Raw genomic sequence first — 17,523 nt, forward strand, 5'->3', positions numbered from 1 at the left:
AGTTTTATTATTGTCGCATGTTCCGAGATAAAGGGAAAAGCTTTGTGTTGCATCCTATCCAAAAACACATACACCATACATAAATCAAGTCAAACTCAAAAACAAAGCAAAGACGCAGAATATTGTTCCAACATTGTAGCACATCAGATCCACAGACAAAGTTCAGTGTCTTCAATGTGGCAGAAGTGAATCGGACAGTACCCTTACCTGATAACAGAGGGGGAAAAGCCTGATAACAGAGGGGGAAAAGTTGTTCCTGAGTCTGGTGGTGCACAGCTTCAAGGTCTGTACCTTCTGCCGGACAGGAGCAAGGAGGAGGAGGAGGAATGAGTGGGTAGACAAAATCGAAGGTAAACAAAAATGCGGGTGCGGCAGCATCTACGGAGTCCATGTCTTGGATTATGCTGGCTGCTTGTCTGAGACGATGTGAAATATAGATGGAGACCGTTGTGGGAAGTCTGGTCTGTGTGATGGACACGCAGTCAAAGGGGGAGCTGTTCCCAAGCTGTGATGCAACATGACAATATGCTTTCTGTGGTACAAATGTAGACACGCCAAATATCCTCAGTCGGCTGAGGAAATAGAGGCGTTGGTGTGCCTTCTTGGCTGTTGCATCAATCGGCAGGTTAATGGAAGGTGTCGCATGTACCAGCAAATGTCAGCTATTCACCTTCATACAGATACATAGCTGGAGTTTTGTAAGGATTGCACAACTCCACACCATGTTAGAGTCTTCATCAATAACCACTTGGTCCAAATCTAAACCACAGAACTCAGTGACCTTTATGACCAGAGTACTGGTCCACATGAATAAAGACATCTTACTGCAATTATAAAAAAGGTTCATTCAGACTGCACCTGGAATTTTACACGCACATTTAGTTTCCTCAAAGGAAAGACTTGCAATTGAGAGAATACACCAGAAGTTCGCCAGATTGATTCTTGGGTTTGTTTTAGGAGGACAAATTAAGTGTACTCTATCAACAACTCTCTCAAAGGGATCAGCTATTCAGGATAGATTTAGACAAACGGCTTCACCCAAATCATTGAGAATGCTTGGAATTCTCTGCCCAGGAGGGTTCAATCACCGAGTTTATTCATAGCACATGAATATATTTTTGAATTTAATAGAAATCAGGTGACATGGGATTAATGGTGAAGAGAAAGAACAACTTTGTTATAAAATGGCAGAACTGTTGTGAGGGGGCCCAATGGATAGGTTATTGTATTTCTTGTTTTTTTTGTTACTTTGTTCGGCACTAATATTGTGAGTTAAAGGGTCTGTTCCTGTGCGGTACGGTTCTATGTTCCATGTTCTCTGTCCTTTCCAATTCTCATCATCCGCTCATTGCCACTCGCTCTAAAATTGGTAAATTTATGTTCCTTATCACCTTTCTTTGTTCAGCACAAACATTGTGGGCTGAAGGGTCTGTTCCTGTGCTGTACATTTCTAGGTACACAAAAATGCTGGAGAAACTCAGCAGGTGCAGCAGCATCTATGGAGCGAAGGAAATAGGCAACGTTTCGGGACGAAACGTTGCCTATTTCCTTCGCTCCATAGATGCTGCTGCACCCGCTGAGTTTCTCCAGCATTTTTGTGTACCTTCGATTTTCCAGCATCTGCAGTTCCTTCTTAAACACTGTACAGATCTAGGTTCCATGTTCTCCATTCTTTCCAATTCTCATCATCGATACACTTTCTCTAACATTGGTATATTTAATTAAATAGTTTCTTTGACTAATGATGAAAATGACACTTGGTTCCAATATACCTGACCTGACAGGCCACGCACTTTCAACATTTGTTTTCACTCCGATTTCTAGCATCTAGCAACATTTTGCTCTTTAGTTAGCAAGCATTCATGTTTCAGCAGATGTTGTGAATGAAACTATGGGCATCGAGGGCATAATTAAAATGGTAGACCAAACTTTATTAACTTTCCTTGAAGTTGTTCACCAGTTACAATTATTATTTCAATTTTATCAGGTCACAGGGAAATGCCTCATTGGAAAATAATGCTTTACTGATTTGCCCATCCATACTAGGAGTTGGTGCATTTCGACAAACAAAAATCTAATTGGCACCAACTTCAAACAGTTGGCTCAAGGACAAGAGTTGATCTTCAAGCTGCAACATTACATGCTCTTTCTCTGACAAAGCCAAGATCTCACTCTCCCACTCATTACATTTGGCCACAGAGATGACATGGATCGGAAGAGTGGAAGATCTACATGCATTAAACAAAGGAAAGCAAAATCTTCCAAGACCACTCTTACCCGTCCCTACAACATTTCAGGTCAAATATTGGTGACACCATAAATCGGGACAATCCTTAATAGTAATAGCTTAATAATCTCTTAAATACTTTGAAAACATTTCTGGACCAAACTATTACAACTAAATTGAGTGTGTTCCAAATAAATAGAGTCAGAGTCATTCAGTATGGAAACAGGTCCAACGTGCCCTTGCCAACCAACATGCCCCATCTACACTAGTCCCACCTGCCTGCGTTTGGCTCATATCTCACTAAACCTATCCTATCCATGTAACTGTCTAAATGTTTCTTAAACGTTGTAACAATATCTGCCTCGACTATGTCTTTTGGCAGCTTGTTCAATACATGAAACGGTTAAATACTTTTAAATATATAAAAGAGAGATGGTTGAATACTTGACCGTAGGTTGCAGTTTATAACCTTGTAGTTTGTATTTCAAGCGAGAGATGCAAGCCCAGACTTGCCTCAGGTTGATGTGTATTGAGACAATGACCGGTGCCGTTGAAATGTATCTAACAATTGATAAGAGAGATCAGCTCAGATTTGTCGGGTAGTGATGTGTAGTGACTGAATCTTGTGACCTCTTTGGAATGTGATTAAGTGATGTAGCCATGACTAATGTGAGTAAGCGACACACTGTATAAAAACACAGTTTGCAAAGCTTTTTTCATTGAAGTGGTGGCGCAGGGGAAGTCAAGTGTCTGTGTTGCTTACTTGACTGGTGTATCCCAGTCACTTCCCGGCCGATGATCAGTAAAGCTTGAGTTGGTCTACCTAACGTTTTTGTGAGTTGCCTGTTTATTGAGAAGTGAACCTTATCATACACCCACCACCCATTGTGTAAAAAGGTTCCCATTAAATCTTTCCCCAAATGTCAGCTCTGGGCATTTGTGGGGGCAAGCAAGTGACACATGTTTAAACAAGGTATTGCAGGTCAGTGGGGAGGGAGCAGGAAAGCAATGCTGAGGTCAAGGAGGATCATTAAATAGCAGATCTGGTTCAAGAGGTTGACTCGACTAATCCTGCTCTTGTTTCTGTGGTTCAAAGGTTCAAATGTAATCACAGTTACACAACTAAGTCTTATAGTCAGATAGAATAAAAAATGGTTTCACACCTAAACGACAAAAAGTGTTGTTACTAATTGCCCCTCCATTATATATTCTTCATGGGACAACACAAGTTGCCGACACTGGCAACGGGGGGATGTTGGGGTGAGGGAGAGTGGAACCAAGTAATCCATTCTCACATCCAAACACAATAAAAATGGTAGACACAAAATGCTGGAGTAACTCAGCGGGACAGGCAGCATCTCTGGGGAGAAGGAATGGGTGACGTTTCGGGTCGAGGCTCTTCTTCAGAAGAAGGGTCTCGACCCGAAACGTCACCCATTCCTTCTCCCCAGAGATGCTGCCTGTCCCGCTGAGTTACTCCAGCATTTTGTTTCTACCTTCGATTTAAACCAGCATCGGCAGTTCTTTCCGACACAGAATAGACATGGTGCTCTGTTAATCATTATATTCCCTTACCTTGGTTTCGGTTCGCCTTGTCGTTCCATCGTCTGATGTCACCACGGACACGTGGGAAGTGGGAGTGCCTGGGTCCTCCTCAACAGTCACCGTTTCCGCCACCAGCTCGTGTGGCTCCTGCATTGTTGCTTTTGATGTCTGATTACTTGGACTTTGCTCCTGGAAATTAAACATCATATTCTCTAAGCTGTGGCTAACATGACATTATATTCACTCTTAACTTTGCTATTAATGAGGTTGTCTTGACCGCTCGGGATAACAAATTTTACGCAGTTCCCCCCCCCCCCACCTTCTCCCATTTAAGCTTACAGTGCAGTGTTTACACAGTAAGGCAGAGCTTTGATGGAGAAGGTTCTGTGATCAGAAACTGAGGTCTCAGATGAATGAGGAGATGTGGTCAAGAGTGTTTAATCTTCATATGTATGAAAATGGAATAATGGAATTCCTATTTGCAGCCGCATAGCGGCTGTCAACACAATACTCAATAGTCATGAATCATGTCAATTAATCTTCCCGCATCCTTCAACAGTTTTGTCATCAGATACCAGCAACATATTTCTTCTATTTAGCTTTTTTCCCCAGATTATTTGACAGCTCTCTGTTTGGTAGTTAAACACCAGCTTCACTGCCATGTTGCAATTCACGAATTGCCATTTATTTGGAGAGGCGTTTCTGTGTCGGTTTACAACATAAATGGATGATGAAATGCTTCCATCCTTTTTGGGGAGGGGGTGTCACAAAAACGGCTCGTGTTGCAATCCATGCCATCCTGCGCGGGTAAATTGTTCTCAGACAATCCAGGCAAAGGGGTTTACAAAGCTTCTAACTGTCTCATCAACATCCTGGTGACGTCTCCAAGCCTTCTGAGTCACCAATTACTGGACTGGTGCAAGACACTCGAGTCAGTCATCCATCTCCGGTTTCAACTTGTTATATTAAACACACAGACACTTGCTCAGTGACATAATTAATTATAACACATGTAGTTGTAATTTGATTACAAATTGCTGCAGCTACTCTTTTCAAACTACAAAATGGCAAAATCTATTCACCTTTGCTACAAGGTGAACATTTATCGTAAGCAGGCCACCCGAAACATCACCATGTCATGTTCTCCAGAGATGCTGCCTGACCCGCTGAGTCCCTCCAACACGTTGGGTCTTTTTCTATTATCCAGCATCTGCAGTTCGTTGCGAAGAGCATCCCAGAATGGTTGAATATAATAAGGGGACAGGATGGGGGATTCAACCCTACTCAAATCTAGACAACATTGCCCAGCCATTTAACCCCACATCTAACTATTGCTTTTTTGTGTGTCAGGGACTTCCAGCTGAAAGAGTTGATAGTAATTCCAGCAGCCTCAGACAAGATTTAAAAAAAATGTCCAGCCACCTGCCTATCAAAATCCCCTATTTTCACCTATTACCTCCCACATTTTGTCCTGCCCCTCCTCTCTTCCAGCATCTTTCCCCCCCCAATCCACTTCAGATACAGTCTGAAGGGTCCCAACTCAAATCATCACCTATCCACGTTCTCCAGAGATGCTGCATGACCCGGAGTTACTCCAGCAGTTTGTGTCTTCATTAAAAAAACTTTGTTTTTAACTGTATTAATCATTCTTTATGAAAGAATGATTCTTGCATGTTTAGGTTGGTTTCGAGATTACAGCATGAAAATAGGTCCGCCTGCCCACCATAACCACGCCGACCATCGATCACCCATTCACACCAGTTCTACATTACCCGACTTCCCTATCCACTCTCTACACACTGGGGGTAATTTACAGAGGGCCAATTAACCTACAACCCGCATGTTCTAGTGGGGTGCGCAAAGAAACCGGAGCATCTCGAGGAAACTCACATAGCCACACGGAGTACATGCAAACTCCACACGGACAGCACCCGATATCGGGATCAAACCTGCACCTCTGGCGCTGTGCGCCCACTGCGCGGCCCTTTAAAAAAGAAAATCATCAAACATGACTTTCCCATCCTCTTCCTTCTGTGCTCGGCTCAACAAAACATATCTCTTTTTAAATGAGGTGCTTTTCAACACCTCAACTCCAAGTACTTACTGATTCCTTTGTCTCTCCTAATCCAAGATGGCTGAGTAAAGACAGGGCTTCACATTACAAACAAGCCTGCCAATGTCTGAGCATCCCTTTCAAGAACAGAGCAAGTATTTCTCAGCCAAAGGGCTGCACAGATATGCAGAGTATTTCTTAGCCAAAGGGCCACACACATGCAGAGAATATGTCTCAGCCAAAAAGCCACACAGATGCATATTATTTTTAAATATTCCAGACCTTAAAATGATACATGTTTTATGGTGCTTCTAGTAGCAAGTCACTGACTTAACTCTAACATAAAAATTAATTTCAAATTCAATACGATCTCCCAAGTACAAGTAAACATTAACTATCCCTTCACTTAGTTAACATTCAGTGGCTGAGTTGACAACACTTCATAGCTTGCTTTTTAAAAATACATGCGTTTGCCAGTGTCTGAACGACACAGATTCAGCTGCTAATTATGCTGTCGACACTATTTCTTGCTTTCTGTGCATCTGCTCATAGTATTAATTATCTTCTACACTTCCCAAAAAAAGATGGTCAAATTGCATGGGGAACCCAAAGATACAAGGAACTGCAGATGTTGGTTTACAAAAAATGACACAAAGTGCTGGAGTAACTCAGGAGGCATCATCTCTGGAGAACATGGACAGGCCACGTTTAGTGCCGGGATATTTTTCAAACTGAACAAAAACATCCCCGATCCATGTTCTCCAGAGATGCTGCCTGACCTGCTGAGTTGCTCCAGCACTTTGTGTCGTGGCTTGCACCAGGAACTAGCTGTTTCTGAGCGCATGTGCACAAATTGGTTGTCAACTCCCACGTTGGCTGCTGAAAGTGTCTCCTCTCCTATTATGATATAGTTTGTATACCTTCACAGCAACACATGCAGAGCCATATTTTTTTTTATTACCTCTTCCACTCCACGTACTAGTTTTGGGGGGTTGATAGCATATTATTAAGCCTAGCTTGTCATGAATCTTTGTCTTGGGGCTGGTGTTACATGTGAGGAAGATTAGATGATGGAAAGAAGTTGGTGTCGCCCCAAAGGTGCCATGCTGGTCTACACCGAAGACAGACACAAAAGGCCGGAGTAACTCAGCCGTTCAAGCAGCATCTCTGGAGAAAAGAAGTACGTGACGTTTTCAGGTCGAGACCCTTCAATCTTACCCCCTTTAGGTGCAAGAAACACATTAGGTTCCTTGACAGTTAGCAAACAAGCAGTTTGGAGAACAAGCAGGTGTTTTTATGTTTATGATTTTTGTTGCTAGCCTTTTATTCTATACTTAATTAACTACTGGAATCGCACATTGGCAAAGAGGGCAAACCAACGTCCAAGACCTCTGAACAATTGTTCACTAACCCAACCACTGATTGTAACGCATTTTGGAATTGTGCGTCTGGTGGCCATTCCAAGACAATGTTAGGTTCATCAGTATACTCCACCACCACACCACCACTCATGTGGTTGTAGAACATACCCACTTCGCCCAGGATACCAGTGCATGCACACTAACCCAGTCACAGCATTCAAATCCAGTGGGGAGAAAACTGCATGCCAAATCCTAAATCCCAAGGCAGCAACTTTACAGAAGTTATTATTTAGATCAGTAACCCAACCAGAATCCTTGCCAGCCCTGGCGTTTATAGCGTAAACAACTAATCTCACTTCCACATTCATGCGCTGCTTGTTTTCACATAAGACGTTACTCCATGTCAAACAATAGCAATTTATCCAAACACAGCTCAATTTCCTGTTAGCCTGCCCGCTGTAGACACTCCCACACTGAGTTGTAAACAGTCGCTGTGTTTTATACAGGATGAGATACAGCAACACTATTCAACCACAGGAAGCAATCATTGCAATGAAACCTAGAGAACTACACAGATGTCACAGTAAACTATGTTTGTTGCATGGTCATAGGCAATAGATGCCCCTAAAATTGATGTGGGGGTGGGCAAAAGAGGGCCGGGGTGGGGGTGGGCACATTGCTGAAAGATCTGGGCCGGATACTGGTAAACTGATTAGTCTGACAAACAGCACAACAGGAAAATAGCCTCCATACAATGACAACATCAATTTAGCAATTTAACCCATGAACAGTTCATTAATCAAATTGCAAACAAACTTGGCATGTGAACAAAGAGCAGGGCAAATCTCAACTGGGCCAGCAGAATTTGGTGCACACTTCAACGATCAATTTCTGCATGTCTGCAAATATCGTTATTAACTCCCCCAACATATAGCCATGCGTGAATGTTTGAAATGTCCAGATATGGTCAACAAGCAACAATGGGAAGAGTCGAAGCCTGGAGGGAAACAGAAGAGAATGATGATTCTAATGTCTGAAAGACAAGAAAACCCCACTCTGAGGGACTGAAATGACTGCTGGCCAAAATATGTCAACTGACAGCAGAGACCAAATATTTATTTTAAATAAAATATTGACTTTCGTATGAGCAACGGGTTCAAATGAATTATTATATACACAGGCAAATCCCCCCCCCCCCCCTACACATTACTAAGAGTCATAGCATCATCTAGCATGCAAACAAGCACTTTGGACCAACTCATCCATGGCGAACAAGATGCCCCAACTAAGCTCGTCTCATTTGCTCATGTTTGGCTCAAATCCCTCTAAACCTTTGCGGTTCATGGACCTGTCCAGTTTCAATCAGAATTAAATTTATTTTGGGGGGAAAAGGAGGGGGGAAAATTCATGACCATTAAGACATTCATGCAAAAGTTAAAGGTCGGATCTCATAACAGGACACCATAACCTCTTTCCTAATCATTAGTAGTGAGATTGAAATGAAGTTGAAATAAATTTGCAATCACGTTGTATCTTCCATGGTCTTTCAACGTCACAAATGACGTCCAATTAGAACTTCTCGTGTGAATGAAATGCTGTAATGCAGAGCGAGAAGATGCTTTCAGAATGACAGCGTTGCCGTAACGATAAACCCTTAAGCATATATCAAGAAATGGGCAGGTTATTTAGAGTTTAGAGATACAGCACGGAAACAGGCCCTTCGGCCCACCGGGTCCGTGAAGACCAGCGATCCCCGCACACTAACACTATCCTACACCCACTAGGGACACTTTTTACATTTTACCAAGCCAATTAACCTACAAACCTGTACGTCTTTGGAATGTGGGAGGAAACCGAAGATCTCGGAGAAAACCCACGCAGGTCAGGGGGAGAACGTACAAGCTCCGTACAGACAGCACCCGTAGTCGGGATCGAACCTGGTTCTCCAGCGCTGCATTCGCTGTAAGGCAGCAACTCTACCGCTGTGCCACCGTGACTGCTATTTAAGGTGGCAACATGTTCACACCTTTTATGTACAGGACATGGAGCGAATAAGCCACTGCTGCAATCGAAGCTGAACAGTCTGACAAAGTGTTCACTACCAACCAATGCACTGAATCTGAAGATGACCTTTTCCCCAGTTAAATGGTTGTCTCGCAGTTTGAAGGGAGCGCCAGTCAAACAACGTCACCATTGTTTTGTGGAGTTGTAAAGAAATCATCATGTTTCCAATTCGATAAACAATATCTGAAACAATGTCTCTGGTAATCAGCAAAAGCAGATTACCCATTTGTGCTGCACTGGAGCTTTTCTTATTTTAAATAGGCAATAGCAACAAAACTAGTTTAAAGCCGTTTCTTATATTAGTAACAAGTCTGAAGGGAGATGGAGAAAAGGGGGCGATGGAGACAGAGCTGGGGGGGGGGGGGGGGGGGGGTGCTGACTTGTACTTGTAGAATTGAATGTGCATACTGCTGGTTCGTAAGATACTCAAGCGGAGTACGAGGTGTTCTCTCTCCGGTCTGCTTGGCAATGGAGGCCCAGGACAGAAAGGTCAGTGTGGGAATGGGTGACTCTTGCAGTAGAAGCCGGCCAAGGGCAGACAGGTCCATATGAGAACGGGAAGGGGAATTGAAGTAGCTTGTAACCAGCTGGTGGTGGGAATCTGTGGAATTCTTTGCCACAGATGGTTGTGGAGGTCAAGTCAGTGAATATATTTAAGGCTGAAGGGTCTCGACCCGAAACGTCTCCCATTCCTTCGCTCCGTTTTGTGTCTATCTTCACCAACCATTCAATCATGGTTGATATATTATTCCTCTCAACCCCAATCTCCAGCCTTCTCCCTGTTGCCCCTGACACCCTCCCCAATCTTCAACCCCTTTGTCTTCACCACATTATCCCTCCGCCCTTGGTTACTAATCCCACCCTTCGTTCCCCTTTCTGCGCCTGCTGATCAATCCTCCATATCTGAATCCACCCACTTGCCAACTCTTGCTCCATCCCTCTACGCCTTTCTTCCAACCAAGCTATAAGCACTCTACGACATCAGCCTGAAGATGGGACCTGATCCGAAACATCGTCTCTCCATCTTCCCTCCATAGATGCTGCCTGACTGCTGAGTTCTGGCAGCAATTTGTTGGATTTTTTTGCGCAGGAGAATAAATCAGACAACTATTATGGGTGAAAAGCAAGGAGATGTAAGTATTTGACTCAGTAGTGAAGCCTGCTATGCGCAGTACCAAAAGGAATCGGTGGGATTCAGTCACTCCCACACAAGGCCCAAACTTGAAACACTCCAAGACCGGGACTCAATGAGCAACAGGTGCTGGCATGGATTAGTGTGGGTAGCCGAAGGCTGTAAAGAGTCCAGATAGGTCAGATCCATCTACATTCCACCCACAGGTTGCTGCATGCCAATGTAATGACTGGGTGCCAGTGAGACTTCTCAATACATTATTGTGATCAGCATTCAAGAAAGATGGCTATTGGCAATTGTTAAATACTTATGCAACATGCCCATGGGAGAGTTCTCCAGCTACCTAGCTTGGGAATCCAGCCATTAACGCTATGTAACAAGCCCATGTTACAGTCGTAATTATTCTTTTAAAAGAAAAAATTAGACCTGCAATTATACAGCACATTTTACAATCCCATAGTTCAGAAATATTTCTGGTTGCTCTGCATAGAGTCATAGTGATAAGAGTGTGGAAACAGGCCCTTCGACCCAACCTGCCCACACCTGCCAACATGTCCCAGCTATTACTGGTCTCACCTGCCTGTGTTTGGTCCATATCCCTCCAAATCTGTCCTATCCATGTACCTGTCTTAACGGTTTGTTAAACGTTGGGATTGTCCCGATCTCAACTACCCCCTCTGGCAGCTTGTTCCTTACACCCATACACCCATCATGGAAGAGCTCGAGACTATGAAAGGGACTGTATAATTGTCAGGTGTAATTTTCTACAACAAACACACTGGCCAACTTGACCACACGAGGGTCTGACAGACAGCAGTTCAGTCAAGGCCAGATAAAGGTCCTTTTGGTGACACTAGTTGAAGACTAATACACTGGACTCCACTCTTTGAACAGGGCAATGCAATTATTTTTCCAATTTGACAACGCAGCTGGAGCCAGAATATTTAGTTGACATCTGAAAAATGGAAATCAACAGAACAGAATTTTCTCGCTGAAATTCTACACACAAATCTCTGGAGTGAAGTTTGAACTTGCAAAAGTGATTCTGATGTATGGGTATTCAATAGTAATGGAAGCTTCAAGGCTTTGCAGCCCAGAGCTGTAGCTGTGACCTTCCCTGTCACACTATTTGCCCATTACCCCTCAACACTATAAACAACTGCATCTAGTCTGTTTCGATCTCTGGAATCTAACTATTGCAGATGAGAATCACAAAAGCAATTAAAATAAGACTAGTAAGACTACAATCGGCTCCTTTATTTAATTGTTGTAAAAATCATTCTTAGCTTTCTTGATATTCAAAATGGTAGTGTACCTAAATAAAATGTTTCATGAAAGCATTTGCTTCTAATCCTCTCAACTTCTCTAAGTGAGCACTTCAGAGTGTTGAGATTTCACATTTGGTTTGATTGTGCTGCGTACTGAATAATTCACTCATTTAGTAATGAGGTAAAATCTAAGTGGACCCAATTTCCATCACTTGCAGTTCAATGGGCTTGATTGCACAAATTGTCTGCTGAAGGAGACCTGCGGAACAAGTTTTTTCCCCCTACATGGTGTGGTAGGGTTTAATTTAGTTGATTGTCACGTGTACGAGGTACAGTGAAAAACCTTTTTGTTGCGTGCTATCCAGTTCGCAAAAAGACTACACGATCACAATTGAGCACAGTGTACAGAAACAGGATAGAGTATAACTTATAGTGCAAAATAAAATCCAGTAAAGTCCAATTAAAGATAGTCTGAAGGTCTCCAATGAGGTAGATCGTAGGTCAGGACCGCGCTCTGGTTGGTGATAGCATGGTTCAATTGCCTAACGACAGCAGGGAAGAAACTGTCCATGAATCTGGAGATTTGCGTTTTCACACTTCCTCTACCGTGATGGAAGCAGAGAGAAGAGGGAGTGTCCGGGGTGAGACTTGGTCTTGACTATGCTGTTGGCCTAGCCGAGGAAGTGTGAAGTGTAGATGTAAGGAGCCTGGATGCAATGCCAGGGTGGTGGTGGAGACAGATACAATGGTGGCATTGAAGCTTTTAGATGGACATATGGATATGCAAGGAATGAAATGTTGTGCAGGCAGAGAAGATCAGTCTAGTTTAGTTCCATCAGGCATCATGTTCTGCACAGGCATTGCGAACCGAAGGGCTTGTTCAGGTGCTGTACTGTTTTATGCTGTCCCTTTCTAAATTGGAAAGTTGCTGAACACACAGCAGAATTTGTCCGCTCCATAAATTCGTAACAGCCAACAGTTCAATGAAACTAAGGGGGGGAAATCTTGTCATTCTCAACAGATAAGGCAGTGTCGAAATCTACCGTTTTTCTGTTTTTCAATACATGTATAATTAATTATCTTTGGCGAACCTTCGCTTATTCTACCTGAACCGCTCCAAGCCAAATGAGCAGTTCCAATAACTGTTAATGAGAACAAACATAAAACGCACCATTGAGGAATACTTTGAACAAAAAGTTTGAACACTTATTTAATGCCAAAGGTAACCTCACTACGTGGGTTTCAGGCAGATGGAGAGATGTGCATGTTAGCAAGCCTGCCAAATAGTCACACAGCACGGAAACAGGCCCCTCAGCCCAACTCCTCCATGCCGACTAAGATTCCCCATGTAAGCAAGACGCATTATCTTACGTTTGGCCCATATCCCTCTGACCCTTTCCCTTCCATGTACCCGTCCAAGTGCCTTACACAGGTTGCTATAATACCTGCCTCAACCTCCTCCGGCAGCTCGTTCCATATACCCACCACCCTCTGTGTGAAAAGGCTGCTCTCAGGTTCCCATTAAATTTCGCCCCTCTCACCTTAAACCTATGTCGTCTGGTTTTTCATTCCTCTATCCTGGGTAATACACCCTGCATTCACCCCAATACACCTCTATAAAATCACTCCACAGCCTCCTGCACTCCAAAGAATAAAGTCCTAGCTTGTCCAATCTCTTCCCATAGCTCAGGTCCTCAAGTACTGGCAACCTGCTTGTAAACTAAGAAATGAGGGTAAGTGAGGAAGCAAAATGGAGAGGCACATATAACAATTGGACATCGCCATGGCATTACTTTAAATCATCAGAGCACAATTGCCTTTTCCAAAAGGGCTCAGGAACATATTTCACGGTAAAGACAGACCAAAATTCAGCAGCCGCAGTTGAACTCCCTTGGCATTGAAAGCAGGAACAGATCAAATTGCCAAATTTGAAAATGGCCAAGCAAACCTCCCAGCAGCAATCTGAAGCACAATTCATCATGCACCATTTAAGACACAGTAGTTCCCTGGTAATATAAAATGCAACCGCTTTCAAAAATCATCAGGCTTCATTTATAATTATCTATTGGCTGGAGAAGGTGCTGTTTGCAGGTGTTTAACATTACTGAGTTCCTCACACACACACACACACAGCTGGTGTGCATTCACACCATGTGGAAATTAAAGCTGCACAAAATAAGCTGCAAAATATTTTGCATTTGTTGTGCAAGTTTAGCGTTTTATGGGCTGAGCAGCAACAGGGGCTTTGTGACAAGGAATGTCTGAAGTGGAATGCAAATGTTGAGAAACAGTTGAAACATGTTAATCATTATCTTTGTGATAAGGAACAGACTTTCTACACGCTGTATAGAATTTGCTGCAAGACTACACGACTGCTCTAATTTCCAAATTACTATGGAACAAGAACTAGAAGGCCTTTGTGCCCACTCCATCACTCATAAGATCATGAGTAATCTTGTACCTTCGCCCCACTGCCATGTTCTGAGTCAGAGATATACAGCACGGAAGTAGACCATCGATCGCTCGTTCAAACCAGTTCTATGTTACCCCACTTTCTCATCCACTCCCGACACACGAGGGGCAATTTTACAGGACAAAGAGCTAACAAACCCGCACATCTTTGGGATGTGCAAGGACAATAGACAATAGGTGCAGGAGGAGGCCATTTGGCCCTTCGAGCCAGCACCGCCATTCAATGTGATCATGGCTGATCATCCCCAATCAGTACCCCGTTCCTGCCTTCTCCCCATATCCCCTGACTGAGCCCTATCTAGCTCTCTCTTGAAAGCATCCAGAGAACCGGCCTCCACTGCCCTCTGAGGCAGAGAATTCCACAGCCTCACCACTCACTGTGAGAAAAAGTGTTTCCTCATCTCCGTTCTAAATGGCTTACCCCTTATTCTTAAATTGTGGCCCCTGGTTCTGGACTCCCCCAACATCGGGAACATGTTTCCTGCCTCTAGCGTGTCCAAGCCCTTAACAATCTTATATGTTTCAATGAGATGCCCTCTCATCCTTCTAAACTCCAGATTGTGTACAAGCCCAGCTACTCGTTTCTCTCAGCATATGACAGTCCCGCCATCCCAGGAATTAACCTTGTAAACCTACGCTGCACTCCCTCAATAGCAAGAAAGGAAACTGGAGCACCCTGAGGAAACCCACATGATCACAGGGGGAAAAGTGCAAACTCCACAAAGATAGCACACGAGGTCAGAATCGAACCCGCGTCTCTGGCGTTGCGAGGCAGCACTCTACCAGCTGCACCACCGTGGCGCCGATTGCATTGGGTGCAAGGAGCATCTCTTGCAATAATTTTGGTTAGATTGATCACGTAAAATATAATCGCGGTATTACAATGGTGGGCAGCACAGTGAGAAGAGTTGAGAAGAACTCTTTTCACACAGAGAGTGGTGAATCTCTGGAACTCCCTGCCACAGAGGGTAGTCAAGGCCAGTTCATTGGCTATATTTAGGAGGGAGTTAGATGTGGCCCTTGTGGCTAAAGGGATCAGGGGGAATGGAGAGAAGGCAGGTACGGGATACTGAGTTGGATGATCAGCCATGATCATATTGAATGGCGGTGCAGGCTCGAAGGGCCGAATGGCCTACTCCTGCACCTAATTTCTATGTTTCTATGTTTCTAAGAGTTGCTGCCTCACAACTCAAGTAACTCCACAGCAAACACAACTTGCAATCAATCCTGATCTCTGGTGCTGTTGTTGCGGAAATCACACATTCCCCATGATCCGAGTGGGTTTCCCCCAAGTGCCCTGGTGTCACATTCAAAAGTTAGAAACGAGGAACTGCAGATGCTGGTTTACCAAGGAAAGATGCAAAATGATGGAGTAACCTGGATGCTCGATGGTTAATTGGTCACTGTGCATTGCCCCCCAGTGGAGTGGGGGGGTACATGGTAGAATTTGGGAGCAGCTGAGAGACACATGAAAGAAGAGACTGCAGAGCTTAGGGCCCTCAGCCAGGATGGATCACAATGATCTATGTTGGGAAGAAAAATGTAACAATGCAGTTTGTGGCACCACACCTGCCTGCAGAGAATATCGCTGCAAGCTATCTGCAACTCTGACGCACGTGTCAAATATGCGGGTCTGCCATTAGTGTGCAGGAAGGAACTGCAGAGGCTGGTTTAAACCGAAGTTGGGCACAAAAAGCTGGAGTAACTCAGCGGGACAGGCAGCATCTCTGGGGAGAAGGAATGAGTGACGTTTCAGGTTGAGACCCTTCTTCAGACAAGGGAACATCTAATCTGAAGAAGGGTCTCGACCCAAAACTTCACCCGTTCCTTCTCTCCAGAGATGCTGCCTGTCCTGTTGAGTTACTCCAGCTTTTTATGTCTACCTCCCATTAGTTTGTGGGGACAAGACCATAACACCAATTGAGAACTACTGAGTTTTCAAAACAACTGCTCTTTCTTTCTGCAATTGGTGTTCAATTATTTCCTCACTGGGGTTCTGTACATGTGAAATTAGTCGAAGGCAGCACGATTTAAAATATCTGAACAGTTAATAAAATGCTTCCGTTATCAAATGCCGTAAACAAGGACCTGGACGCTCGCCGATAGACGAGCTATGTCCACATCGTAACCAGTCATCATAACTTATTTCTCAATGCTTTCATGCTCTAGGAGCAGAATTAGGCCATTCGGCCCATCAAGTCCACTCCGCCATTCAATCTCTTTTCCTCTCAACCCCATTCTCCTGCTTTCTTCCCATAACCCTCGACACCCTTATTAATCAAGAATCTATCTCAGAGCTAAAAATATCCATTGACTTGGCCTCCACAGCCTTTTGTGGCAATGAATTCCACAAATTCACCACCCTCTGACTATAGAAACTCCTCCTCATCTCCATTCTAAAGGTGCGTCCTTTGAGTCTGAGGCCATAGCCTGTGTCGTTTGCAGGCTGTTGAAACAGCTAAATATAATCATGCCTACAAATGCCAACAAATATATCGCAATCACAACTTGTTTTTAAACTCAACTGCTGCCCACCAGTCTTTTATGGACTCTGACCAAATTACACTCATCTAATTACTCAGTAATATCGATCGTCTCTCTGTGGGGGGAAAACAATTGTAAGCCGAAGGCAATGAACACTTTGAGACCTCTGGTGACATATTAAAGTTGTAGACTAAGTTTAATTATGAAGTAGTGAGATCTTTCAATAGTGCACTCAAATTCAGCAGTCAACAGATCCATTCTCCCCTATCTACAAGTCAAAATATCTCATTAAATCAGCACTGTCAGAATCCTATCCAAATGTTTCAATGCCATTTGACAAAACGTTCAATTAACTCCTTTCAAATACAGTGAGAAATCAAGTCCAAACAGATTACAGGGCACAAACTCTGTCCACACATAAAATCTCAACATTTCACAGGTAGGAGTTCTGCATTTCATTGTAATACAACTCGTTTCAACAAAACAAGATGCCATGCCACATTACAAGAGGCACCCTCAAGGAAATTAATTGAAGAAGAGTGAACAGGTTATAAAGTCGGTGCTAAAATGCAACGATGGGCACTAAAATCGTCATTGCACCATTCTGCAAGCTTTGAACAACACTCAAATTCAATCTTTTGCTCATATCCATTCAGTAGCAGAATAAATTCAGTATTAATACGAAAAAATGCAGTGCAAACTTAATATTAGCTACATGGGCTTGCATGCAAATCAAAATCGACAAAAAAACAAACACAAAAGGAAGCACCATTTTAGTTGGACATTAAACTCCCATCTTGATCTAGGATTCATGGTCAAAAGGGAATTAAAAAATGTTTAATTGTCAAATATAACAGGATAGGAAAAGCGAGATTCTTACTCCTCTGACTTAACATTAAAGCTAATCCAACAAATAT

At 43.5% G+C, this 17,523-nt stretch overlaps 1 protein-coding gene across 12 annotated transcripts in view; it reads right to left on the reverse strand.

Annotated features, from left to right (window-relative positions):
* The window catches only part of arvcf (ARVCF delta catenin family member), a 230,796-nt gene that overhangs the window by 81,962 nt on the left and 131,311 nt on the right, over positions 1–17,523 (reverse strand). For all 12 annotated transcript variants that reach the window (XM_033043841.1, XM_033043843.1, XM_033043846.1 and 9 more), the window contains one exon: positions 3,803–3,961. In XM_033043841.1, coding sequence (XP_032899732.1) covers positions 3,803–3,961 — 159 coding nt within the window. The remainder of the gene's footprint in view (positions 1–3,802; positions 3,962–17,523) is intronic.

This window comes from Amblyraja radiata, chromosome 25, assembly GCF_010909765.2.
Source record: "Amblyraja radiata isolate CabotCenter1 chromosome 25, sAmbRad1.1.pri, whole genome shotgun sequence".
Classification (NCBI taxonomy): Eukaryota; Metazoa; Chordata; class Chondrichthyes; order Rajiformes; family Rajidae; genus Amblyraja; species Amblyraja radiata.